The sequence below is a fragment of the Aulostomus chinensis genome, chromosome 11 (genome assembly GCF_037954235.1).
Source record: "Aulostomus chinensis isolate RoL2024-O1b breed Wild chromosome 11, RoL_Achi_v1.0, whole genome shotgun sequence".
NCBI classification, from domain to species: domain Eukaryota; kingdom Metazoa; phylum Chordata; class Actinopteri; order Syngnathiformes; family Aulostomidae; genus Aulostomus; species Aulostomus chinensis.
In genome coordinates this window covers 7,404,612-7,429,765 of record NC_141330.1, presented here as the reverse complement: position 1 = coordinate 7,429,765, position 25,154 = coordinate 7,404,612, and the positions used below count along the sequence as shown (strand labels likewise).

General features: G+C 41.0%; 1 protein-coding gene across 3 annotated transcripts in view; it reads left to right on the top strand.

The window, feature by feature from the left end:
• Window positions 1-6,762: 6,762 nt before the first annotated feature.
• Window positions 6,763-25,154, top strand: part of grik3 (glutamate ionotropic receptor kainate type subunit 3) — a 98,428-nt gene continuing 80,036 nt past the window's right edge. For 2 of the 3 annotated variants that reach the window (XM_086218024.1, XM_086218025.1), the window contains exon 1: window positions 6,763-7,607. In XM_086218024.1, coding sequence (XP_086074150.1) covers window positions 7,493-7,607 — 115 coding nt within the window. In that variant the 5' untranslated portion in view covers window positions 6,763-7,492. Of the gene's footprint in view, window positions 7,608-9,743; window positions 9,796-25,154 lie in introns of those variants that run through there. The other variant, XM_086218026.1, reaches the window with a different exon arrangement.

Below are 25,154 nucleotides of genomic sequence, written 5' to 3'. Positions count from 1 at the left end.
CTGCCAATGTGCCAATGTGATAACGTTAAAGTCTGCAGATTATGTTTTTGTTCCTGCATTTTTACCCATTTCAAATGGGTGAGATGCTTTCTTTCACATTCATGTGTGTATGAATGTATAAGACTGGGACCGATTCACGTACAAAGACACGCGGCACTGCACTGTACACTGAAATGCCACCTGCACATTTGAGGACTCTCAGATCTTACCAGGTTATACAAAAAAGATAGGTAACCAAAGACATGTTGACCAGTTTAAACAGTTCATGAACCGTTCATCATAAGAATGCACGCACCACACAATTCAGTCAAGATGCAGGTATACGCATGTCACATGTGAAGTCATCAGCCGCACCTTTTGCACAGATACCAAGCAGCACCAGAAGGGATGTGGTATGCTGGATTATCATGGCATTCTCCTCAGTTCCCTCCCCCCCCGATCATGAACCTTGGCCAATCAGAGGAGGTACTATTGCAGCTCCCCACCACAGACACAGCCAGCTGAGTTCAAGCTGGAGGCATTAGTGACCTAACCAGTGTCTCCATGTTGCTAGGCAATGCAGTAGTCCTCTGCGCTAACTGGGTACCTCAGTCCAGTTGTTCAACAGTGTGCACCCAGCTGAATGAATGTGTATGTGCTCTTAAGCCAACTTGTGTCAAACAATAATTTGTTGAAGTCAAATGTAACCAACCTGAAGGTTTCTGTTGCCATGCAAAAACACAGCACAGATTTAATTTTCCCTTGAAATATTCAACAAGCTGCCTAACGCTGAAGTTAAATCAATGAAATACCCATGGAGGATAATTATGTACAACAGGAACTCAGTGCTTCCTGACGTGCAGACACCTGTGTTTTCACAATACACATTTAATATTGCTGGCTATTTTTTTAATGGGCCATTGATTTGGCAGATACAAACGGACACGAGGTGCAAACACATTCAAAATCATTTATAACGTATTTTTGAAGCCGCTAAGCTTGTCTGGGTTGGATGCCGTATATAATTAATTTCTCATTGTTTGTTTTAGACAGGGTCATTGAGGTTAATTGAGTCTTACTTCAAAATTCTGGCTTGGAGCCACACGTACAGTCTTTACGGTATATTCATTTTAATTAATATAAAAGGAGCAGGCAGCCAGCCTTGCCAAGCCTAATGATGGGCAAACGCTGTGTAAACAACAACAAAGGCTGGCCCTGATCAACTGCCTGCACAATATTAGCCAACACAGTGTCTAATCGTACTGTGGCTGTCACCACTGTTCCCTTGCCGTCGCTGATAGATAGGCCACTCGAGTGAACTGAGTGGGGAGTGAAGATAACCTCCGAAACAGAGCCTTCTGGGTATTGGCTGCTGGAGTATTTGCAAGGCATGTCATGATACTGGTCTCTCTCTCTCTCTCTCTCTCCCTCCCCCCTTACTTTGAAGCACCTAACTAACCCTACAAAGATAGTAAACACACTGAAGGTTGCTTTCCTGATGGCCTTTCCCAAGTTCTGAACAAAAAAAATCCATCATTAGCGGTCTGTTTTTTTGGTTCAGCAGATTCTCATTCCAACCTAATATGTTGAATTAAACTCAGCACAGTTACTGGTCCCAGTCTCAGGGTGAAAATGGGTGATTACGGCTGGGCTGCGAAGATCTGCGTGATCGTATGGACAATGAAGAATAACAGTGATGAGTTCATCTCACGCAAACGTTTGATAACATTTATATCTTGATAACTCTGTCACTGTTGTACTGAAATACCCAGAGCTGAAATCATGAGTTGTGCATTCAATTTGTCATTATTCCAATAAATAAGTGTTAAATCCGTTTCCAAGCACATTATCTCTGCTTTAGCTTCTAGTAGCCTACATATATAATAATATGGCATATGATTGTTGGTCAGGCAGAGCAAGTTTGTGTTTGTGTCATTGTGATTTTGGATATTAAATTCAAATTAGGTTCCAACACTGTGTTGCTATAAGAAAAAAAAATTGAATATAAATTTGATTGCGTCGCTAATGAAGACATTTTGTCGATACCAATATCAGCAACTGCTCAAAGCTAGATAAATGAAAGCAGGCAATGGTTCAATCGTGTCTATCCATGCGAATTCCATGTTGTACTATGATCAACCTACATAATTGAATGTCTTCTTATAGATAATAAAAAGAATAAAACCAGTGAAGAAAGTTCAAAAATTGGCTTCAGTCAAAGAGGACAGTCTGAGTGTAGGTCAGATCCTGGGGTGAATACGGCACGCATGGGATTCAGGAAAACCACAGAATATTAATCACTCCCTCATTGCACCATAGGTTCTCAACAGCAGGGTTTAAGTGTGATTTTGAATCCGCTTGACTTCCTTGACTTTAACTTCCCCTTGAACATCAAGGACCTGTTGGTTAAGGATTGTGCTGAGGTACTCAACGACCTTGGACTAAATTCCAGTTGGACCGTTGTTCTTTTCCTCTTGTATCATGGTAATTTGGACATCTGTCACATTTTTGAAGCGTTTCCTCACTTAAATTCCAAATGTAGAGATTCTGATCAAAAGGAACAGTTTTTAGGATTCAGTGGTGTCTACAGGTGAAGTTGCAGACTGTCAAAGATGACAATTCTTTTTGTAAAAGAAGGATAAACACACAACTTTGCCATCTCCCATTAGGACACAGTAGCATTTATTCTTTTATTGTCATCACCTGTTTTGATTTTGTTTTGACTCTTCATGCTTTTACTTCTTAGGTGACAAGCATTCACACTCCTTTGATGTTTCTTATTGCAAATGTGATCCCCATTAGTCAAAAATTTGTGTTCTTAAAATTTTTTTTATCTTCTAACTGATGCATTTGTGCAGCAAAAAAAATCAAGGTGCCTTTAAAAAAAGAACATGAAAATGCAAAAGGAATGAAAGTGTTTGGCTTGTTCATTCAGAGCCGCGTACAGAGTTATATTTAATCGATAAACCCACATGTTGGTCAGTGGGTCCATCTAAATCCTACACACTGGTCCTTTAAAGGTCAAGAAACGGAGTTTGCGGTCTGTCTTTTTTTTCTTTACACGTGTACAAACTGCCTCACAATTGTAAGCTGGCATCCCGTCGTTATTGAAGATAGATGTTGGGGATGATAAGGATGATAACACTAATAATTCAATTGATAAATCAGGATGGTCAGGAATCTATTATTACTCTGTGCCTTCCTCATCTATAACCAGTGGCTGAACCCCGCTAGCAGTCATTTCCCATCTCACCGACTGTCTGGATGACTGATCAGGGTTGTGATTGTCCCCCCGCCCCCCATCCCCCTCCCCATCACGCCACCGCCACATACGTCAGCAGGAGCGCATACATCTTGAGCAGTCTCTAACTCCAAACCAGAGCGGTCTAGAGCTCCAGTAAACGTTGCAATCAGGACCAGAATTGGGCCAATTTCTCATAACCTTGTCTGCACATGGCACCTTGCCTTGAATCATAAGACCGTGAGGCAGTGGCAAGTGTTCAATCTGTCAGCAAAGCAGCTGTATAGCCCCAGTACAGTTGAAGAGGCTAAATCGACATTTAATTATCTGTGCTGGATGGACATTGTAGACCTGATGTAATGGAGCTGCTACAAACCCTGTCATGGCAGCAGTTAAGAAGCTGCTCTGTCTTACTTTCGTATGTCTGTGTGGACTCACGGCAGCAGGTATTTTGAACAAAGCCTTTTGAAATTCAATGAAGGCCAGTCACAAAGTAAAGAAACATGAAACAGACAACGCAAGTATACTTTATTCCAGGCACAACAAAAACACAAATATGGAATATTTATTTCCAACTATCAAGCTTCTATTGTGTGAACCCTATTTTTGATTTGTCACCATCTTTTCTTCTCAGAGATCAATACAACTCCCTCATAGTTTGAAAAGTTGACTCTGTGGCCTTTTGATGAAACAATCATTTCTTCTTTTAACAAAGCTAAAGCTTCACCCTTCAAGAAAAAAGTGAACCCTGCCACAAAGACAGCAAGAAGACATGTAATTTATAACCACGTCAGACTTAGAGATGAGGTCCCATTGACCCATTGTTGCGGGGAGATGGTCGATCCTTGGCATTGCATTGAGAGTGATGGCACAGTTCTTGATATTTCTCTTGAAGGGAATGGCAAAATCAATTGTGAAAATGTTTCACACTTCATTTTTAAGGCTTAATCGAAGTGCAGCAATTTTTCCAAAATAATTATAAACAATCTAACATCTCGGATTGCACATTTTTTAGCCTGATCGGTGTATAAGCAAGCACTGAAAGGCACTGTGCGGGAATTGATTGTCTTCTTTCTCTTCTCCCAGAATCTCCCCCCCCAAAAAACAACAACAAAATGTGCTAATCAATCCAGTCAACTAAGTACACCGCTTGTCAATGTCTTTAGCTTTACAATGGAGACTTGATGTTTCTGGAGCCGATAGTTATGACCAACTTGCCAGACAAGGCATCGATTGCTGGGCTGTTGTAAATGCAACAGCAATCATTTCACAGGGGAGGAAAAATAGGCTTGAGTGCTGTTGTATATAGACGTGTGACTTGCTTAAATGTGTCCACTTTAATTACTTTTTCAATTTACTCAAAGTAGAGACTGGGATGGGTTATTTGAAGAGTTGTTTGATTTTTCTTTCATGTTGCCAGTCAGTGTTACTTCGGTTTCTGCTATTGGTCTCAGCACTTTAAAGTGAGTGTAACACTATTCAGATATGTAGCAGCTTTAGCAACTTGCTTCAATCCGGCTAAATTTAATGAGGACTTAAAGTGATAAATTGCGTCATGCTATGAGTAAAATAAAACAATTTAAAACTGCAGCATCAATGTGCATCATTTTCACGGTCCTTCCATTTACTTTTCATAGCTCAACGATCACACAAGACACTCCAACAATAACGTCAGATTTACTCGTTCTACTACTCACACTGATGTGTGTCTGTATCATTGAACCAGCTCTTACATTTGAGTTTGATGTGCACTTTGCCCAAGTAAAATTTCGAATAATTTTCTTTTTTTTTTTTTGAATTATTTTAATTGCTGTGATTATTTTACAAACCAAACCCATCACAAAAACAATTTTTCTCTGCAATTATGAGTCGAATGATCACCATAATACTTAGATATATTAAGATGTTGAAGATTCATCTCGTCATTTTCAAGTCTCTTGTCAGTTTGTCTCCCCCAAAATTCTTTATTTAAGGGATTCTTTTGCCCTTCTTTAGTTTTCTTGCTTTTTTATCTGCTGAGGTGGAAACGTTTCTCTGTGCTCACCTTAAATTTTGTACAGATACATTTTTTTTCAAAACAAAAAGAAATGGAAAATTAAACTAAGCATGCTAAAGAGGGTTAACTCAGCCAAACACTATCAAGAAAACTAGAAACTACATTGAGAATGATGTATGGAGCAAAGAGCAACTTGCCTTTTATCAGTTATGTATATGTAAAATGAGAATGGGTCAAAAGGTCGAAGAAAATGAATACAAAATTAAGTCGGGGCACATTTCCTGGGTGCGTCACAGTGGGGAGTTTCCCTGCTCCACTTCCCAGCTCAGGTGATTGAGAGCACAGACCACCATCTCTCTATAGAGGGCACCCACAGACCCGGAATGTCTTGTTTGCTGGAGCTGTGTACATTTTGTATTTGAAAGAGCAGCAAGTCAATGAATCTCGATAATGCGAGAGCTGGGCCACATAACTCACGTTGATAGTCCTTACATTGTGCCAAGAGGCGATAAATCTGCTGTGGGAGACATGAATATGCAGTGGCAGTCAGTCTGGCTTGTTCTTGCTTGCATGCTCCCCGATGCACAGTTTATTCCTCTCCCCCATTCCAAACAGAAAAATAAAACCAATGAGCCGCAGCACTATCTCATCAACAGTGTTCCACTGAGCGCAAAAAAATATAGCTTTGTGTTTTTGAAAATATGCTTAATAATTGCAAATCGTAAAAATGAAAAGGCAATTTGTGGAGCCGACTTATTAGGAACATAAAATGGGAAAAAAAATCAAGATATCTTTGTCAAATGGGCTTATTTAGGAAATAACAGAAACTCATCTATCATTCTAGCTATCTATCTTTCTAGCTATCAAGCTAGCTAGGATTTAAACCTTAAACTTGATTGATTGCTTATCATTTTCAACAAATGATTAATGAATAATACTTAAATATGTGTCATGAACATATAATTCCACACTTTCAGTCTGGCTTCATCCACTGCAGTAGTGAAAGAGACATGAGTAACCCCTCTGATTGTGTATGTATCATACAACCTGTATTTGAAGGCTCTTTGTAAGACTCGAACAATGGACAGCCAGATAGGCACCAGGCGGTTACAGGGGTCTAACATGCTCATTCACACAAAACAGACAGCCTGAAATATCAGCAATAAGAAGCCCTGCATTTCCAGCAGCCCAGTCTTCAGCTGATATTATGTCCCTCATGCTAATAAGTCATTTCATTCACAATAGTGGGCAGCCTGGAGTTTCCCCTCGTTTAGCTTGAGGCAATTATTAAAATGTCAAGTTCCATCTGAGTAAATATGGTGAAATCTGCATCTCCAAAATCACCAAAAATATGTAAAATCCCTGATCTCATCGCGTTAAATAGGAAGAGATTAAATGGAATCGTAATACAAGTCGAGTAAAATACAACAAGTGAAAGTGGACATTTGGATCCCTCTCACCTCCATAAAATACTTCTTGGACATAAGTTGACGACTATGCGTAACGACGCGTGCCTCTAGTGGCACCGCGGTGAGGGGGGTCGTCAGACGCACGCAGATGCGAGGCTTCCTGCACCACCTTGCCACCCTGCACAAAGTAGACGGTTTACAAAATGAACACTGTGTTAGAACGAGCCTCTTTGAATATATGAATAACCAGACTCGTGCCATCGCCGTGCGCAACTGGAGAGCAGCGTCGCGGAGCGGGGTTTTCCTCCTTGACTAAGTCGCTCTTTTTCATATGAACAATTTTCATGACTGGAGTGTGGAACCGGGATGATTAAAGCTTTTTTTGGAGTGTGTGAAGTGCGCACAGAGTCCTCAGCGCTCATCGTCTAACGCCTTTCTTTGTCTTACTGGCGACAGAATCTTTCGAGGCGACCCAAAGTTCCGCAGGCGCAGTTTTCCTCCACGGGGGTGCGGGAGTCCTGCTCGGCTGTTGGCGTGGTACCTGCTCGTAGACAGAGCGCCTCGGCGGTAGGAGGGGAGAGACACTCCTGTAGGCTAATTGTAACACCCTGCCTTCGCAGGTGTATCCGAGATCCGTCTGAGAGGAACTGGAGGCTTCAGCCTGATCGAACCGCGCTCGGACTTGTGAGTTAGAAAAAAAAACAAAAAACAAACCCAACGGAGAATGTTGCACCAAGTAGAATGAGAGCGGACTTGTCGCAGCCACCAAAAATCCATATGTGCATTTATGCTGCGAATTCAGTCTTGATGAGCAATTCTGAGTCGTCGTTGGAATTTTAAAAAAGTGGATCCCGCGACTTTACAACCATGCGAAATAATTGGCTGTCTCCCCGGAGTGCGATTTGGGAATACTGGACATCGCTGATGGCATGTCTCTTTTGGATTCAGTACTCTTACGGGATGCCTCATGTCATTCGAATAGGTGAGTTGTTCACATTTACATCTGCACTGTAACCTTGAAAGTTGCTCACCATTCAGCTCCGTTCCTCATCCGAGCGTCCACAGTGGCAGCCGTCAATTCTCGGATTATATGAGCAGATTCTTGTCATTTACCTTTAGCCTCATTTGGGTCGTGTGTGAATTTTCATTTAACACCAGCAAAAGGTAACAGGAGAGCAACAGGAGATCAGTGCAATAATGCGACCTATACAACTGAGGATGCCCTCTCCATGCAGCGAAATGCTGCGAGAGTGTGTGACCTCTATGCACTCCGCTTTGTTTATTCCATTTTCTGCAGCCAGCATGTTGAGTCACCAGCTATATTCAGGTTCACTGCCATGCCCTCTGGAAGTACATTGACAGTTTTTTTTTTTTTAAGTACAATCTACTAAAGACTTAATTGAAAGAAGAAATACATCTCAGTCAGAAAGTTTCTAACAATGCACTTCAATTTACTAAAGTGAAGTTTGATCTAATCAGAATCAGACATTTTTATTGATCTCCGAGGGGGAGATGGGTGCACCCATTCAAGTGTAGAAAATACATAAGTAATAGGTCGAATACAACTAAAGAAGTACACACACACACACAGACTAGGCTACAGAAAGTATTCTAAATGAAGTTGCCTTTTTCATATCATGTCCTTCCTCGTGAACTTCCACGTCCAGTGTGTGAGAGAGAAAAGCAGCCAGGTCTGCGCTGCCATTGTCTCCCTCCAATCACTCACTGAGGAACAATGTGAGAATTGTCATTCGCAGGCTGCCGAAGTGATGAAACATTTTGTGCCGCCAGCAGACAGGAACAGAATGAAGATCAATACGGTTTTTGTCGCGAGGCAAATCGTTTTTGACATTTGGCGGAGAGCCATGCAGGACAATTACTCAAAATGGCACTGGCCCACATTAACATACCACTACAAGAAGCCTGAGAGCACGCAGGGAGTGAGAGCATCTTAATGGCGTGGAGCTTTTTGCCTTCCAGGTCTAAATGAAAGTCGGCTAATGTTAAAGATTCCATATTCTTGCACTCTCAGTGGCCCAGCCAAGGCAGTATCAGCATATCACCAACATCTAAAACACAATTCTATGGAGTGAGTGTGCGGTCAACGCAAAAGCACATTAATTCACACTGAAGTTATTTGAGTTCAGTAGACTGAACTACATTTTATACATGGATCAGACTATTAAAAGAGCTTGAAGAAAAGCCCGCTGCATTCACTGCAGGGTAATGTTTCCTGCTGAGGATCATGTGCAGCTGTCAGATAGGCCAGTATGTCCGAGTGCTGCACTCTGAAGAGCCATGACTTCTCTGACATCGCTGTGGACCAACTTCAGGAACTAGATAAATCCTTAAAGCTCTTTCTACTGATCTGAATTGAAATCATTGGTCAAAGGGACAGTTTTCTTCTTTTTTTTTTAAGGAAACTGTGGCAGCAGCTCAAATGAAGACTTGAAAAAGACTTGACAGGCTTTGTTTTTTTCAGAAAAAAGTCAAAGTGCTGAGACAAATTTACCTTGAAATGTGGCACAGTCGCACTATTGCTTTTTATAGAATCTTATGATTGCTTGTAGTGCGGCAGCATTTTTTTTTTTTGCGGATTCTGACATGTAAGAGAAGGTTGCTGTATTTGGCTCAATGCCAAAAATACAAAAATCAAACGTCATCCCATCATTTATCATCTTTGTAATGGGTACGTGTGATTAAACTTTATTTCTATGTTGATTTTCAAAATCGAAGATGAAATTTGAAGTAATATTCTGTAGAATTCCTGTTTGATTTTGATTGCTTCATCTGGAGGTTGGTCAAATATACGTGTGTATTGTTTGAGAAATACTCTCCTGTGTTAGAGGGTGTTACTATTCAGTCTCTCGATTCGTGGAGGCCTTTTTTGAAGAGCGTCACTTGGACCTTGTTTCCCTTTTTGCTGTGATTTGGTACTTTATGTGCAAGTGCGTGTCATCCACCTTGCTAAAACCAGCAGAGGGCCCTCTTATAGTTAGTGTGCGGTGCTTGATGTTGTTCCTCAGCACTGGTTACTTACACAAACCAACCAGTGAAAATCCTCAAATCATCTAGGTGGGTGGTGGTATTTGAGCACGGCGCTCTCTGTGCTGTGTCTGGTCTCGGTTAGGTGGCCTGTGCCGTTCTCCAAGTACACCATCTGGGTAATGGTGAGCATCCAAGGTAGAGTTGTTGCCATTGATTTTACTGCTTTTACAGTGCATTGATCTAAGTTGAGGCCAGATGGTCGCTCTTTCTCATTCTGCAGATTCCATTTGTTGGAGAGAATAAAAGACAACGCATGGTGTATTTGTGCTTTTGTACACCGTGCTGCTCTTTAGCCTCCCTCAGCCTGCCTTTCGTAATTATTTCTTTTCTTCTGGCACATTTTGCAACTTCTCATGTAGAAACAGTTGATAATGCAGCGTTGTCACAATAAAGGCAAAGGATGTAGATTTCTCTCTCAGAAGATGTATTTCATGGAGCCACTGGAGATCATTTGAATGTTTGCCAACATGGAATTAAGAAGCATATTAAAGTGGCAGAGTGATCATTTCATGAATGTGATTATTCTGTAACCTGTGAGCAGCTCATTCATCACCTCCTTCTCCATCAGATGTTTAGTTTTGGATTATGATCAGATACAAAAATGTATTAATTACTATGTACATTTATATAATACGTTTACTGTTAATGATACAGTTATGAGAATATTATACAATGTACCTTTCATCTCTGGACTGATGAAACTAATTCATCATTTGTTGTCTCCTATTACTCAGTGAGGTTATTCAGTGCCTGACAGGGATTTATTGTTTAATCAATTACTTTATCTACCTAATACTTAGAGCACTTTATCAGTGCCAGTTAATCAATCTCCCTCATGATTTCATGTTGATTTCATTTCCTCAGCTTCTCGCTCTGCCCCTACAACACCTGGTCACATGCATTTTTCATTTAACTCCTCTAAAGGCTCGTGGCAGCCAGGACCCCAGACTTAATTACTGCATGTGAAACGGCACTAACATTTAAACGTAAGCCGACAAATGTGCAGCACTTGAAGCTGTTACACGGTGTGACCACTCAGAAGCTTTAGTGGGATAAACAGGGTTTGTGGTCACCACTTTGGTTGAAGTCTTCAAACACAGAGCCACTTCAGAGACTTGTCTTTATCCCCACACCAGCAGTAGCACACAGAGGGGGAGAGAGAGGGAGACAGACAGACAGGGACGGAGACAGAGAGAGAGAGAGAGGGGGGGACTGGGAAGTTTTCATGTGATTAACTCTTCTAGCGAGCTATAGCGAGTGCACTCACCGCTCACATGCGCTCCAGATCCTCTTCGTCGGGGTTTGTGCAGATGTCTCATCTGAAATGACTCTGGCAATATTTCAAGAGACTGCAAAAAGCTGTAGTGGTACTTTGCAATTCTACTTTTAACAGTCCAACACAAAGGGCTGCTTGGATGAGAATTACCAACAGGAGGATGGTTGGCAATGAGAAGGAAGAGGAGGACATGACAATAGCACCACGCCGAGATGTTGCATCGGAAGCTCGATGACATTAAGATGGCCATCAGTTGCTGAGTGGAAATCAAAATTTCATTTTCATTCAAATTTAATCTCTCCCCAGACAGCGAGAGGAAGCAGGGAGAAGCCTGCTGGTGGAGGCTTAGGGTCCCGGAGTTGTCGTTGTGAATATGAACAAACGCTGTTAGAGGTCACCGAAGAGTTGGATACATGGAGAAGCTCCTTTGATGTGCAATTCCATTATCTGTTATCAAAAGCAGAGATTGAAGGTGGAGGAATACAAGGGTTGTTTTACCTTCGCTAACACACTCCCCTTCATCCACTTGTATAAACATGGAGGGATAAACCAACTGCAAAGAAACACAGATCTATTTTCTGCCTCTCCCACTCGCCGGCATTTCTGTCTTTCACACACTCACACATTGGGACACACATACTATTTAAACTCCATCCACAACATTTTCCAAAACATATGGCTCGTCTCACCGGGCCTCTTGTACACAATCCAATTCCATTCTCTCTGTCAGCATACTCGTGGCTCGTCATTAGCTTCAATCTCACTGATGAGAAACGGCAGATGTTCATTTTGTCAAGCAGAGGGCCCGTCTCTGAATGTGCTTTCTTCTGTACTCATTTGTGATCCTGGTTCGTCATTCTAGAAAGGAACTTCCAGAGAAATATGTGCTCCAGGTGTGCCGTCGTCTGCATTATCGGATGAGCACAGCCTGTTTTTAAGTGAAGTCCAAATGCTCAAGAAGAAGTATTTCTCAGACAAGATTCAAGAAAAGCTCTAAAATGGGCTTCTGATCACTAACGTTAACAAGCTGTGTCCAAAAAAAAAAATGCAGGTACTTAGCTGCTTGCTCAGTCACACATAATGATGATCATCCAATAATCCAAGCCACTAGGGGCTAATAGGGAGGATCTACCAACCAGTAAGATAATCCTGTGACACAGCAGGGCCCTATCCAGCCCCAGATAACTTAGCCTAGCCACTGCTCGTACACCAGATGGTGTTTTCATATCACGCTACAAAGCGGCTTCTCTGCAGCGAAAGGTCTGCTGCAAGCATATGCTTCTGATGCCTATTGAAACAAATAAGGCCAAGACCATAAATTTAAGGTTTTTTTTTTCATTACATTATGAGGGAATCCCTCTGTTGTCATGTGCAGATTTGATGTGTTAAGTAAAATATTTCCTTTTCTCAATGTTTTTAATCATTTCAGGGGAAAAGCAGGCGCTTTAAAACATGGCACACATGTCCAAATATTATAAATGCTTTCAGATATTTCTAATTCATTCAATCCATTTGAAATGCAATTCACATCATGATGCAGACAGTAATGTACATATACTGCCAGAATCAGTGTGTAATGGCAGTGGTTTTGCAGAATGTATTTCAGATGCTTCATTTCCATAAACTCTTAAATGCAGGAATAAAATACATTAAATAGCACCATATTAATTTGCAACATTTCAAGATTTGTCTTGTACCGAACCCGTTTCAAGCTGCTCCCCATAGACAGCGTTCTGGGATGTGTTGTAAATGACCGTGCAGCATCTCGGTGAGCTGGAGAGATCTGAAGGATGGAAGCTGAAAGGATCTTTTAATCAAATCATGCAGGTAGAGGCGATGTCGACGTTTAAAGACGCATATAAAGAAGGATTTATGAAGATGGAAAATATTTCCAAACCCGAGCAAATGAGGCAGAAATATCTCATTGTGCATCAATGTATGAACCAGTCTTTTAAACAACTTCACACAAATGGACTTCGAAATGTCCATCAGAACAGTCTGATTGATTTGGTTCTCAATCTGCCTCTGTCCCCCTGCAGGCCTCTCTGGGACTAAATGTCATTACAGCAGGATGTGTACTATTTGGATTTGACAGTGTTTTGAAATTCATGGCTTGTCAATGTTGGCTATTTCCCTGTGAATGTTTCTGTACCAGGGCAATGAATCAAATTTCATGCTCTAGCCATTTGTCTTTATTACGTGCCCTTGTCCTTTCCATTTGACTCTCCCATTTCAGCCTCCTCGGGGCTCTGCTAGAAAAGTCAAATAGCATCAAAAAAAGAGTGCTTGATCACGGGGCATTTCTCTCTCAGGGTCACTCTAGTAATAGAACATAGTTAATTAGAACAATCTTGTTAGAGGTAATTTTGATTACTTTTTGCATTTTAGAACGAGGAGCAATTTGTCTTTCCTGACAAACTGTACATGTTGGCAAACCTCATATGCAGATATAGGTGCACAGAGCAGAAGAGACAGAGGGAAGGAGAAAAAGCGAGGGTGGATGCATGGATGAAGCTTTGGGACTCTTATTTAGCTTGTTAATTAGCTTGAACCTTTTGATCCCAATTTGAAAACCCACCACGTTGCGACGCTGCCGCCTTTTGTGTGTTGCCCCCAGCCAGATAAAACCGAGCTTTATTCTTATGCCTTTCAAACACTGGCATTCACTGGAGCCGTATTAGCACTGCTTTCCCACCCGGTGTTAGCATTGCTCTTATCTGCTCACTGATGCTCTGTGTGAACTTGGTCACCTCAGTTACATACAGTTATGCACATGGATTACAATTATAAAAACTTTCCTGATGTAGTGCAATCAGAGAATTTGGAAGTGGTGGTATCAGTTGCAATACACAGGTTTAAATCCTGTGTAACTTGGACGATGAATAGAGGGTGACACTGTCTCATTCTGCCCTTTTAATCAAGCACCCATTGTTATAAGTGCACTGCAAATGTCAGGTTGTGTGATTCCCTCAAATTGCTGTAGGGAGATGCGTGTGCGTGAGGGTGTGTTTGTGAGTGGAAGTGTGAGTGTGTGCATGACAAGGGGATGTATAGGGGGAGCTGGCATAGAATCCCTGGAGCGTAGGGGTAGAGCAGGAGTAACTAATCAACTGTGAGAGAGTAGGCTTGAGAAGACTCACCCTCTATTTCCCCCCAGAGAGAAAGAGAAGGAACAGATAAGACAAGCCTCTTCAGGCCAAAACCACTACAAATGAATGGCCATCACCAAAAATATCAAGGGGGAACCAAGATCCCTTCTTCTGCTTTCTTCCTCACGCATCGTTTTTTTTCTCTCCTTTTCATACCGGCACTAACAAATGCGACAACTACCGCAGGAAGTGCATACGACTAAGGAGGAGAAGAGGGGGGTTACCTCCCTAGCCCCTACGCTCATCCCTCCACTGATGGATAGCCAGGAGGGTAGAAGCCAATGTCAATTTAGTTAACACAGCCAATACCCAGAAGATTCCACTCAGCACTCGAGCTGTGTGCAGGCAAGACAATCTGGAATGGTCTCTCCTGTCTCTGCAAATGTTTTACTGGCTGCCGATCTACTGTCCAGGTTGCCCCCGGAGAGCACTGCGGTTAACCGCAAAATGTTCCCCCGTGACTCATCTGAAGACAGCTTGTCTGCATGTGACCAGTTTCAGATATATGGAACAAGACAGAGATTACACATTGACAGGGAAGGGAAGCGGAGGAGAGAGGTGGTGGGCGGCTTGAAGCTGGCAGTACATTTTAGTAAAGCTATTAGTGATGCTTGTATGAATTAGAGCCTTTAAAGACAGAAATGTTAGTGACTGTCCTGTTGGATTCCATCCTTTTTAGATGTGCTTGAAGAATTAGAGATGGCTGTCAACGTAACCACAGGTCATAGAGTTGGCAAGCCGGAAAGTGATTGGTGCTGATTAACGTGTCTATCATCTAAGCAGTGTCTTTTTTCCAAATCAATTATCCATCCTGGAGAGCACAAGCCTCTGGGTAATTCCACTACCTTTACTTTTAATGTTCAATCTTGTGTCATTGTCATTTTAAGTACAATGGCTTTATCCGATTTTATCATCTGTCATCAGTGGCTATACATGCATTGACCTTTGTATGGTAAAAAAAAAAAGAAAAAAAGTGTATGTGTATACAATTGCATATTTTAAATAACCCTGATTTATTATGATGCATTGTGAGAGCTTGAATCTTTGAAAAGATAGAATCAAAGCAATAAACAAAACAGCATTTTGCCAATATATCAACAGTACAGCATTTATGGAATCACTTGGATTCAGTTAAGGCGTTTGGTCTACACTTAGAAGAGGGAGCCAGAGTAAATTATTCAAAATCTCATTTGTTGCTGTAAAAAGGAATCTGTAAATGAACTTACACAACTCAGTGTGAGACTTTCTTAAGATGATATGATTCTCTGTTTTATTATGACTAATTGTGACTTTTGACGTTAGCTTTTATACCTCCATCCTCCACGTCTCTGGATGTAGGTCAGGATATTCGTGATACTCACTGCTGTTCGCCATATTTTGCATAATTTTTTTTTTTGCTGCAACGTCCTCCATTTTTTTCTAATGAAACCGAATCGTAATCCACACTTGATGATGGCAATTCCTTTACTGTCGGTTCACTTTTGAGGAAATGAAAAGGAGAGATGTGGGTGAGGGCGGAGAGAGAAGGAGGGAAGTGGCGGCGGGTATTGTGTCACTCAGAGTGAGAGAAGCATTGCATGGGGAGAGAAAACAGAATCAACTGCAGTTTGTTGATGAAAATATGAAGAAAAAAACCCCAAATATATGCGCATTCTGGTGAATATTTTCAACCCTATATCTCAGTATAGAATACTTGCATCACAACTATGTAGGAGATATTGTCTGGAATCTGGCAAGAACCATAGTGGTGGGATACTCTCACCACTCCCGGGATGGGGGTGGGGGTGCGGAATTTTAATGCATGGATGGGGCTTTACGGGTTAATGAGGACTTAAGTCTCTGGACTAATGTCTCTAGTGTTCCTTCACTGTCAATCTACAATGTTTGTCCCTCTTCATATGTTCATGTTATAGTTGTACTGTTGTCTCCTATTTTTATATTCCGTATTTATTAATTAATCTGTATATGAAGAGAGGTTCAAATCAAATGTCACGAGCCAGATCTTCAGGTGAATCAAATCTGGATGAACAAAGAAAAAAAATACTGTGTAACACAAACCTCCTTTTAAACCCCTCTATCTCAGAGTGTGGTTTCTACTCATCCAGGGAAATAAAGGAGAATTAATTCTGTGAAAGCGTCCAATTTTCTGAATAAAAGCAGGCAAACTTCGAGCAATGCTTCTAATTGCCTTTCACCAAAAGTGAACATAATACTATGAATTTCCCAGCGCCAAAACAGTTTGCAATCAGCGACTATTATCTAGTTTCATGAAAAGGATCAATTCAAGTCATGCTGCAATAATCGGATGCAAATTTAATGAAACATCTGCTGTGTGTTAAACCTATTATGTTCATTGTAAAGCAAGTATTATATGTCTCTTACTTGTCTTTCTATTCACAATTCCCTGATCATTGATATTAAATATAGCGTGGGTCATGACTAGTATGTCTGTCATTTAAGACAATTTTGTACCATAGTGTTTTTGTAGCTTCTGTGGCCACTCCTAAAAAAAAAAAGCTGTTATGACATGTCAAAACCTAGATTCTGGTCTTTTATGTGGGAGGGAGCACAGTTTATACTGTGTTAGAGTTGTCACACATCGTAGCGAGGCAGGAAGGAGGTTTCTAAATGTCACATATTCACTAAGAATGATGCAAAATCTACAATAACCACAAATTCTCTTCTGTTTCATTTGGATTCAAACAACCAAATTCCTGTTTACTCTTTTGTTGTGGAGTATCGGTTTTGCATTTACATCTTTTGTCAGCTTATTTGTTGCAACTTCTAAAAATCATAGCATTGATCTTGTTATAAAATAATTGGCATCATGCTGCTATCATGGATATAATGCTCGCTTAATGTCCTGCACTGCCTCCCTCAGTATCATTCACGTATGGATCGCCCGTCTGCTAGAGGGGTAATTGCTTCAAATGTGCTCCTACGAGAACAACACGCTATACAGGAAAAAAGAAAAATCTCTTAATGAAGGAATGTAGAACACTGTGGAAATGACAGTTAGGTGACCTTTTATTTAGTTAAAGAAAAGAAAATTATTTGTGCTATGTGATGATTTTTAGATGCCATTTAGTTTTGAGTTTATTTAGCTAAGTATGATTATTTGATTGGCCCACTTATGAGAATTATACAGTCTGAAGTCTGAGACACAGTGGATTTCTTTTGACATCTGTTGGCTGGTTGCAGCTTTCTTGCTGTAAATTGAGTCATCCTTTACATCACTACGTCTACTATTTTTAGCCAATGGTCAGATTTGGTTCTGGCATTTTACCATTTAGACTTCTCAGTTTTTCAAGGTTAAATAAATCACCAGTTTATTTAAGATAACCGTGATACTAAAGCTAACATTTGAAGCTCTCATTTAAAATAAAAGCCAGTTTTACACAGCCAACTCAAAGATGTAAAAAAAAAAAGAAAAAAGGAAATGATTCATTGTATGAATTCATCATTCTCTATTGTAAGATGTGCATACTTCCCTTGTACTCAGCATGGAAATCAGACATAAAATGGAGGGAGGCATTTAAAAGAGAGGATTTTTTTTCTTTTTATCGGGCCTTTAGGAGGCCAGGGGGCAATCAGTGGGATTTGTGAGCTGAGGAAGCCAGTCTATAATGATGGCGGGGCTCAAGCCCAGATAGATCAGAGAGTTTAAGTTTTATGACAATATTCTGCTTAAGCATGGGAGGTTACTGTGAGATGACAGGATGATCCTGGTGTGTGAACGTATGAGCTTTTCTGCATGCTACTTGTTAATGAGGGGAATCTCTCTAGCTGCTGTCGAACCCTAAAACCGTGGCCAGGAAAAGGTGTTATGTCCGACTCTGTGCTGTGACATTAATCTGTTTTCTTTCAATTATGCCTCATCTTCCTTTCCTTGATAGAAGACATGAAGTGTGTTGTTTTCAGAGGCTAAAAGATGAGTTTCGGTTTAGATTTTGTTAACCTCCTTTAACTAGGCAGACGCTATGCTAACATATGCTTATTGTGTTAATCCCTTGCAAAGATAAAATGAGAACTCCTTTCTCTCACCTTTCTCAACCCATACCTATTCTGTATTCCTAACACACTGTGCTACAAGACATACATTTTAATTTGCAAGCCAAATCACTGAGATCTAATGAGCTGCAGGCTGGAAAGCAATTGAGCCTCATTCAATCTGTTCCCTTCATGTTCCCAACCCCTATATGATTATTTAAGATATTAAAGAGCCTGATCAAACTGCTTTCACAAGTGTTTTCTTTTTTCCCCTGTTCTTTCTCCTCATTTTTACCCCCACGCATCATTTGATTGTACCCACGGGCAACCTATGCTTCTATCTAGTGCTTCCCTGGTCAACTGTGCACCTTGATTTGAGAGTCAAAGGCAGGGGGTGGGGGCGGGAAATAAACATCACATGGAAATAGGCCGGTGATTGCTTTCCTCCCCGCGTGGTGATGGAGGGCTTGAGTGATCGTGCCCCTCAAGCCCCTCCTTGGTGGTTGATTAGCTGTAGAACCCTGGAGCTCCAGAGTGACACACTGGCTCATCAGACCCCATTCAGCCTGCCAGGGACCCTCTTGATTGCACCGTGCTTCGTAATTGTACCCCATCCTGCTTTAGTGTCCAGTGTGCTGCCAACTATATGTCAAAGAATGCAAAATGTCATGCTCAACTTTTTCCTGTTACCTCTCACAACGTGCATATTGGAAAGGTTTCTGTATGTCATAGAAATCGACCAGGAGTTTCTATCACTGACAGTTTACCACATAAAGATGAAATTATTGTCAAATGCATCTTTCATGAATCTATTGCATACATGTAATTTCTCCTGCGCCTTAAAATATTTCAAAAGTCAGTGTTTGGTCACTGAAAAAAAACACATCAAATGATATGACAAATTGCGTGGATGTAAAATCAACAGGTTATGAAATATATGATGTGTGCTGTGTACTGCATCTTCCTCCCTCTCTTTTGCTCAGTTGCTGCAAACAGGCTCAGACTAATGTCTATTTTAGAAAGGCAATTGGAAAGGAATTGCTTATAATCACTGAGTCACTAGATCTCCATGAAAATGAAAGCTGTCAGGATAGAGAACTCTTGGGCCTGGGTTATTGATCCATAGGGGTGACACTCATCAAATCAAATCAAATCAAATCATATTATAGACTACGCTAATTATTTTTATGCGTCCACCTCCAAGGAGAGTTGCACTTCTTGAGATTTATAATGGATTTGTGATGCTCAAGCTATGATATCCTGGCTGAAGTGTGATGCCAGGTAGAAAACTACACATCATTTCTTAAAGAAAAGCAGAGGCAACCTGTCCAATGAGGCTAAAAATGGACATTTAGTCTTTGGCAGAAATGTGGCTGCACAGTCCTGAACAGTCGGATGTTGAGTTACAGCTCAGGTACGCAAGTAAGCGTGAAGTTACAGTTGTCCAGGCTTGATATGATATTCTCTGTAATTCTAAAAGGTAAACCTTTTCTGATGTTGTTTCTGTGTGGAAATTATCTATATAGAAGATTTGCAGTTCATTTTGGGATATCCAGGCTAAACTAAGCAGCGATGAGGTTTTACCAACTTGTTGCACTCTGATTAATGGAGAGAGATTAATGGCGTGATGTAATTCTGTGTCATCAGCAAAGGGATAATCTGGTACTGAGAGGGTAAAGAATAGGGTCAAGATTGGATCCCTGAGGTATGCTATACGTATGTAGTTAAAGTACATTTTGAACGAGCGCACCCGTTAGTCTCCGCTTTCCTGAGTGAAGTAGGTTGCGATGGCTTCCACAGAAGCAGGGTAAAAGTTCTTTGGACCACCAGATCTGGTATTGTATTTGCCTTTCTTTCCAAGCTGTGTTTGCGCGTGATAGGGCTGAGCAGCCACATTTCACCCGAGCAAGACGATTCAAATATAAAAGATAACCTCTGTGTTTTTAGATTAACTTCCTACTGTTGGGGATGTGTGCGTTTGCATTTAACTGCATTTTCTAAACAAACCAAAGACTGTGACAGGCCATAAGCATATTCATGTCCCCTCCTTGCCTCTGTACAAAGGCTTCCTGTCATCAAACTTTGGGATAAAATAGTGGTTTTTTTTCTGTGTTTATATCCAAGTTAAAGTATGTTTCCTCACATGTTTTTTTTTTTTTTTTTTGCTCCTCTACCTCTTTGTTGTTTTCTATCAGCATTTAGTCTTTTGCTTTATTCATCCAACACAGATTCACTTTCTTCTTGTTTACTAAAGACGAAAACAGGATTTTTTTCCTTCGGTGTTGCTTTGAAAGAGACTGCAGTGCCACAGCTTGCAAATATAATAGGACTCAGTGTCAGCCTTGCACAGGGATGATATATTCTACAGCGCTGGAGGAGACTTGTATTGGAAAGTACCCACCCCCATCATGTCCAGTGCAAGCATTTACATAAGTGAAGCATTGTGTCAGATGAGTGGCTTGTTATAACGTAACACATTAGTTCAGTCAAAAAATGAGTCAGGGGGAAGCCTCCGAGAAAATATTGCCTCTGTCAAGGGTCCCTGAAGAATGCTGTTACCAGGGCAGAGATGACATTTTGGTTTATACCACCTCTCTTTGGGTGTCAGTGTTATCTGTCTGAGCTAGAGTGCAACATGAGGATAATGAACATACTGTAAGCGATAGTATAGCTTTTTTTGGGCAAACTGGCTGGTGAATCACTCGCAGCATTTTATTTGATGTTGTCACCTCTTCCATAGCTTCATGTGGCACGGCTGAGCGTTGTGTGTGCAGTTTAATTGGCACCAGGAACCACAGCTTTGTAAGTGCAGGGTTCCTGGTGATTGAATCGCTTGACATCCGAGGCCTTTTCAGACTCAGCTTGTACCGCTTCCTGTCTGTGTGGGAAAGCATTATCAGAATCACTGTTACTGCTTTTAATATTTTTACTCTGCTCTTAATGGCGAATTTTCATATGGATTATAAGGCGCAGGGATGGTATGTAGTGAAAGCACAGCTCAGGAGTACAAACATAGTACATACAGAGAGCCTAGTTTAACCTTTAGCTACTTTTTGAGGGTGAAGCTGTCCCTTAAGCACTTCAGGGGTAAGAATAAACACTACACAAGGGAAACTTTCTGCAAGTTGCAGAGAACTAGGAGAATGCACACTTTCAGTTCTGATATGATTCCGATCTTGTGATACTGATTCACATACCAGAGCACAATGCTACATCACAAGGTTGTAGGAAACCATGCAGCACAAAGGCATTACATTTGAATATACTTCAATCATATTCCATGTATTCCAGTGTGTTGTTTTAATTGTATGTATGAGTCGTGACGTGTTGTTTTACATCCCGGTGGTTCACGATCCAACACGAGCTTTGGGATGGAATCAACACCATCATTTTTCAATCTGTGAATGCAGTCAGTTGATCTGTGAGTGATATCAATTCCAATACCAGCACCTGATTCCAATATTCACCTTGGGAGGGATTCAAGGCTGATTTTCAGAGCTGCAGAGACATGCTCTCGCAGCTCCCTGACAGACAGGGGGTCTCTGATCCTCCTGCAGGTGATGCAAAATCAGTCGTCTTTGAGAACAGCCAGAATGATTGTGTTAATGCAGAGTCTACAAACCTGTTGGCTCTGCTTGGAGAATTGCAGGGAGTCTAAGAGTGGATCTGGGACACTTTTGAGGTGGGACAGCACAAGACAGACTTAATAAAAGTCTTAATAACCACAGTTCAGGGAAACGGCCCATTAAGTTTAATGGTTCTTATTTTTTGGGGGGTGTTGGAGGTATGCGTCATGTCTCCAGTGACATCTTGCACTGAGCTTTTTCTGGTGTCCTAACACAACAATACTGATCATCACAAATTCAAATTTAAAATTAAAACATTGTTTTTATATTTGTGTAGACTGACTCGTTCAGTTAACTCACCGGTCTCATTCACAAACATAATGGATCTTGAAGGAGGCTTGTATCATGTCGCGTACACATGAGACAAACTCATGCAATTGTGCTTGCAACTTCTCAGTGCTCGGTTGACCGCACACAAATGGGAGCTTGTGGGATGGGAAAGGAGTTAGAAGCCACTCCCGTGTCACCCTCAAGTGAGCATCCGCTATAGACTCCCTCGGTAAACAACTCTAAATAGGCTCAGCTACTTGTGTCAAATTCTTCAGCATCGAAGAAGAGAAGAGACAAAATTATTTTCATATAAACATATTGAGCGGTTTAGACCTGCAATTCTGCTTGAACTGGTACAACCAGTCAGCAGGTCTCTCCTAACAGAAGACATGGTGCTGCCCTTCCACTCTCATTCAGTCCTACCTATGAAACGTGCCACCACTTATATGATTGCTTTCTCTATTAGTGTCCTGTTCTTGTAATTTCCTCAAAGGTCAGCACCATATCAACAACTTCGTTTGGCTACATTGCAAATTAACTGCGAAAAATTAACTTCCCCATTGTAAAAAAATCCACTTACATTACAGATTCCATTGAAATAACTTTTTTTTTATTATGCTGTAATAAATAATAGTAAATAAGCGCTATGAGATGTCGCTTACCATGATACTGTTGTGATATTTTCAGTTTTGTGCATCTTGAATCATCATGACATCACTGAAGGCTCCTGTTTTTAACCAGACCTCCAAACAGCTGTCATGCAGCTGTAGGAAGGTAATTTGAGTGAGCCATTTTAACCCCATAAAACTCAAATACATATGAAAAAAAAAAGAAAAAATTGCGTAAAAATCATGTCAATGATTAAAGCACAATACAACACAAGCATGCTGACAGGAAAGGCGTAGGCTGAAGTAATTTAGAAACACTCTGCTTGCACAAAGATGTTAACGTCTATTAATTTAGCACTGTCATTTGTTATTCTGGTTGTTTATAAATAGTTCTGTACTGTACATTAAATTCATGAAATTCAGGTTAAAAAAAATCTGTGCTGATCCTCACGTCTCACCTCTTTTTGTCATCGCTCATTATACATATCAATCATCTGATTCATTGAGTTCTGCGCACAAATCCACTATTATATTCTTACAAGTAGTCACATTTGTTTTTACAGTTGCACATTAGCTTTTGTTTTGCTTGTAGACATTCTGTCTACATTTTTCGTCAGCATAGAGAGTTCTTCTGTTGAAGTGTTTTAACTGCATACTGTCCTTTATTATACTTTTGAATTCTTCCTCTGATTTGTGTGTATAATTACAGTGTAGTTTATTATAGAAGTGATTCTCAGGATGAGTGTCAGAGTTCATACATTTTGGGATTCCATCCATCCATCCATTTTCTTGTTGCTTATTGCAGGGGGGCTGGAGCCTATCCCAGCAGCCTTCAGGTGAGAGGTGGGTTTCACCCTGGACAGGTCGCCAGTCCATCACAGGGCCAACACATATAGACAGACAACCATTCACACTCACAGTCACACCTACAGTCAGTTGAGAGTATCCAAGTAGCCTCATCCCCTCTTGATGTCTCTGGACTGTGGGAGGAAGCTGGAGTACCAGAGAGAACCCACACAGGCACAGGGAGAACATGGAGACTCCACACAGGAAGATCCCGTGCTGGAGCCGGGACTCGAACCCGGAACCTTCTTGCTGTGAGGCGACAGTGCCGACCACTGTCACTGCCATTTTGTGATTCATAAAGTCAAATATTTTTAACTTCCACCTTTCATAATTTTCATGTCAGATAATAATCCCAAAGTTCGATGATCAGGTTTCTCGGAATTCATTGTCATCTGTATCTGAGTCATCCAGCTTCGGTCATTATATGTATTCAAGTACTTCACAAACCAAGATAGCTGTCACCTGTCCTTCAATAACAGTTTATGCCAGTAACTGATGTATATGTCTGTCTGACTTCTGTTTCACTGGGTATTGATCTTGCTCTGTCAGTTCTCTTATCACAAGTGTGTCATAAGCAGTTTCAGGAGGCTCATTTAGAAGAGCCATCACTTGCCAGCTTTATATATTTTGTTCTTTTTTTAAAATGAGTTTGTATTTAATAATGTTACTGCAACACAAGAAAAAAAAAAACAGATTCCTCTGGAGATGTTGCCTGGTGCTCGATGGTATTAGCAGGCATTTGGTTGAAATATATTAAGGAAATGACAGAGTATCTCTTCAATGCCAAATAGGCTGCCCAAAATAAGCATGGATCTTATTTTCAGCATGTGTTGGCAGTATCAATAAAACCTGGAACAGATAAGCTCAGTAAAAGATGCTTCTTAACACGATGGAGGTTTTGGCTGCAGTCAACAGATTCAATCAGAGATGCTGAAATCTAACTAGTACAGTAAGAACCCCTTAATCTGAATAAACCTCTATATTTATGTTCTGTTTAACAAAAAAAATCTTTTTTTTTATTTACTCAGGCTGAGGGATGACACATAATGTGAAACATGAATGATAGAGTACAGTATGCAGTCTCTTGTCTTGCAAAGCTGCATACTTTCCTGGTAATGTGTCACAGCTAGAGACAGATACACTCACCTCAGTTCAAAGGCAGCCATGTCATTTTGTTGTCAAGCTGTAGCTGGGTGCCGGTGAGCATGCTTGTGCCTGCAAAGACATGGAAGTGTGTATTCTCTCAGAAAAAAAAAACAAAATCAGCACGGTGACAGAGAGGCTGTCAGTGGTGTGTGTGGTGCTCGGATCACTTAAGTGGAGCATCGTGATGCTGCTGCAAATCAAAGGCCAATTAATGATAGAGCCGGCGCAACGTTCGACAGAACCCGTGGAAGCTGGCGCTGTGGGGGGTTGCAGGGAATAAATTTGCCCAACAATAGGATGCCATCAAAGGATGTATCTCAAAGATATATCATTCACCCCGAATTAAAAACAGGAATGATTCAAACCTGTATCTTAGACACAAATTCACTTCTGCTAATGTAACGGTAGCTAGCGGTCACTGGATTAGCACATTTCCTTTTCCAGTTGGTCGACCTTTGAGATTATGATTCACACAGAAATTGAGCAGAATGATGTGTGAGCGTGGTTAGTGGCTGATGAGACGTCTTCAGCAGAGGCAGGATTTTAAAAAAATCAATGAAATTGAAGTCT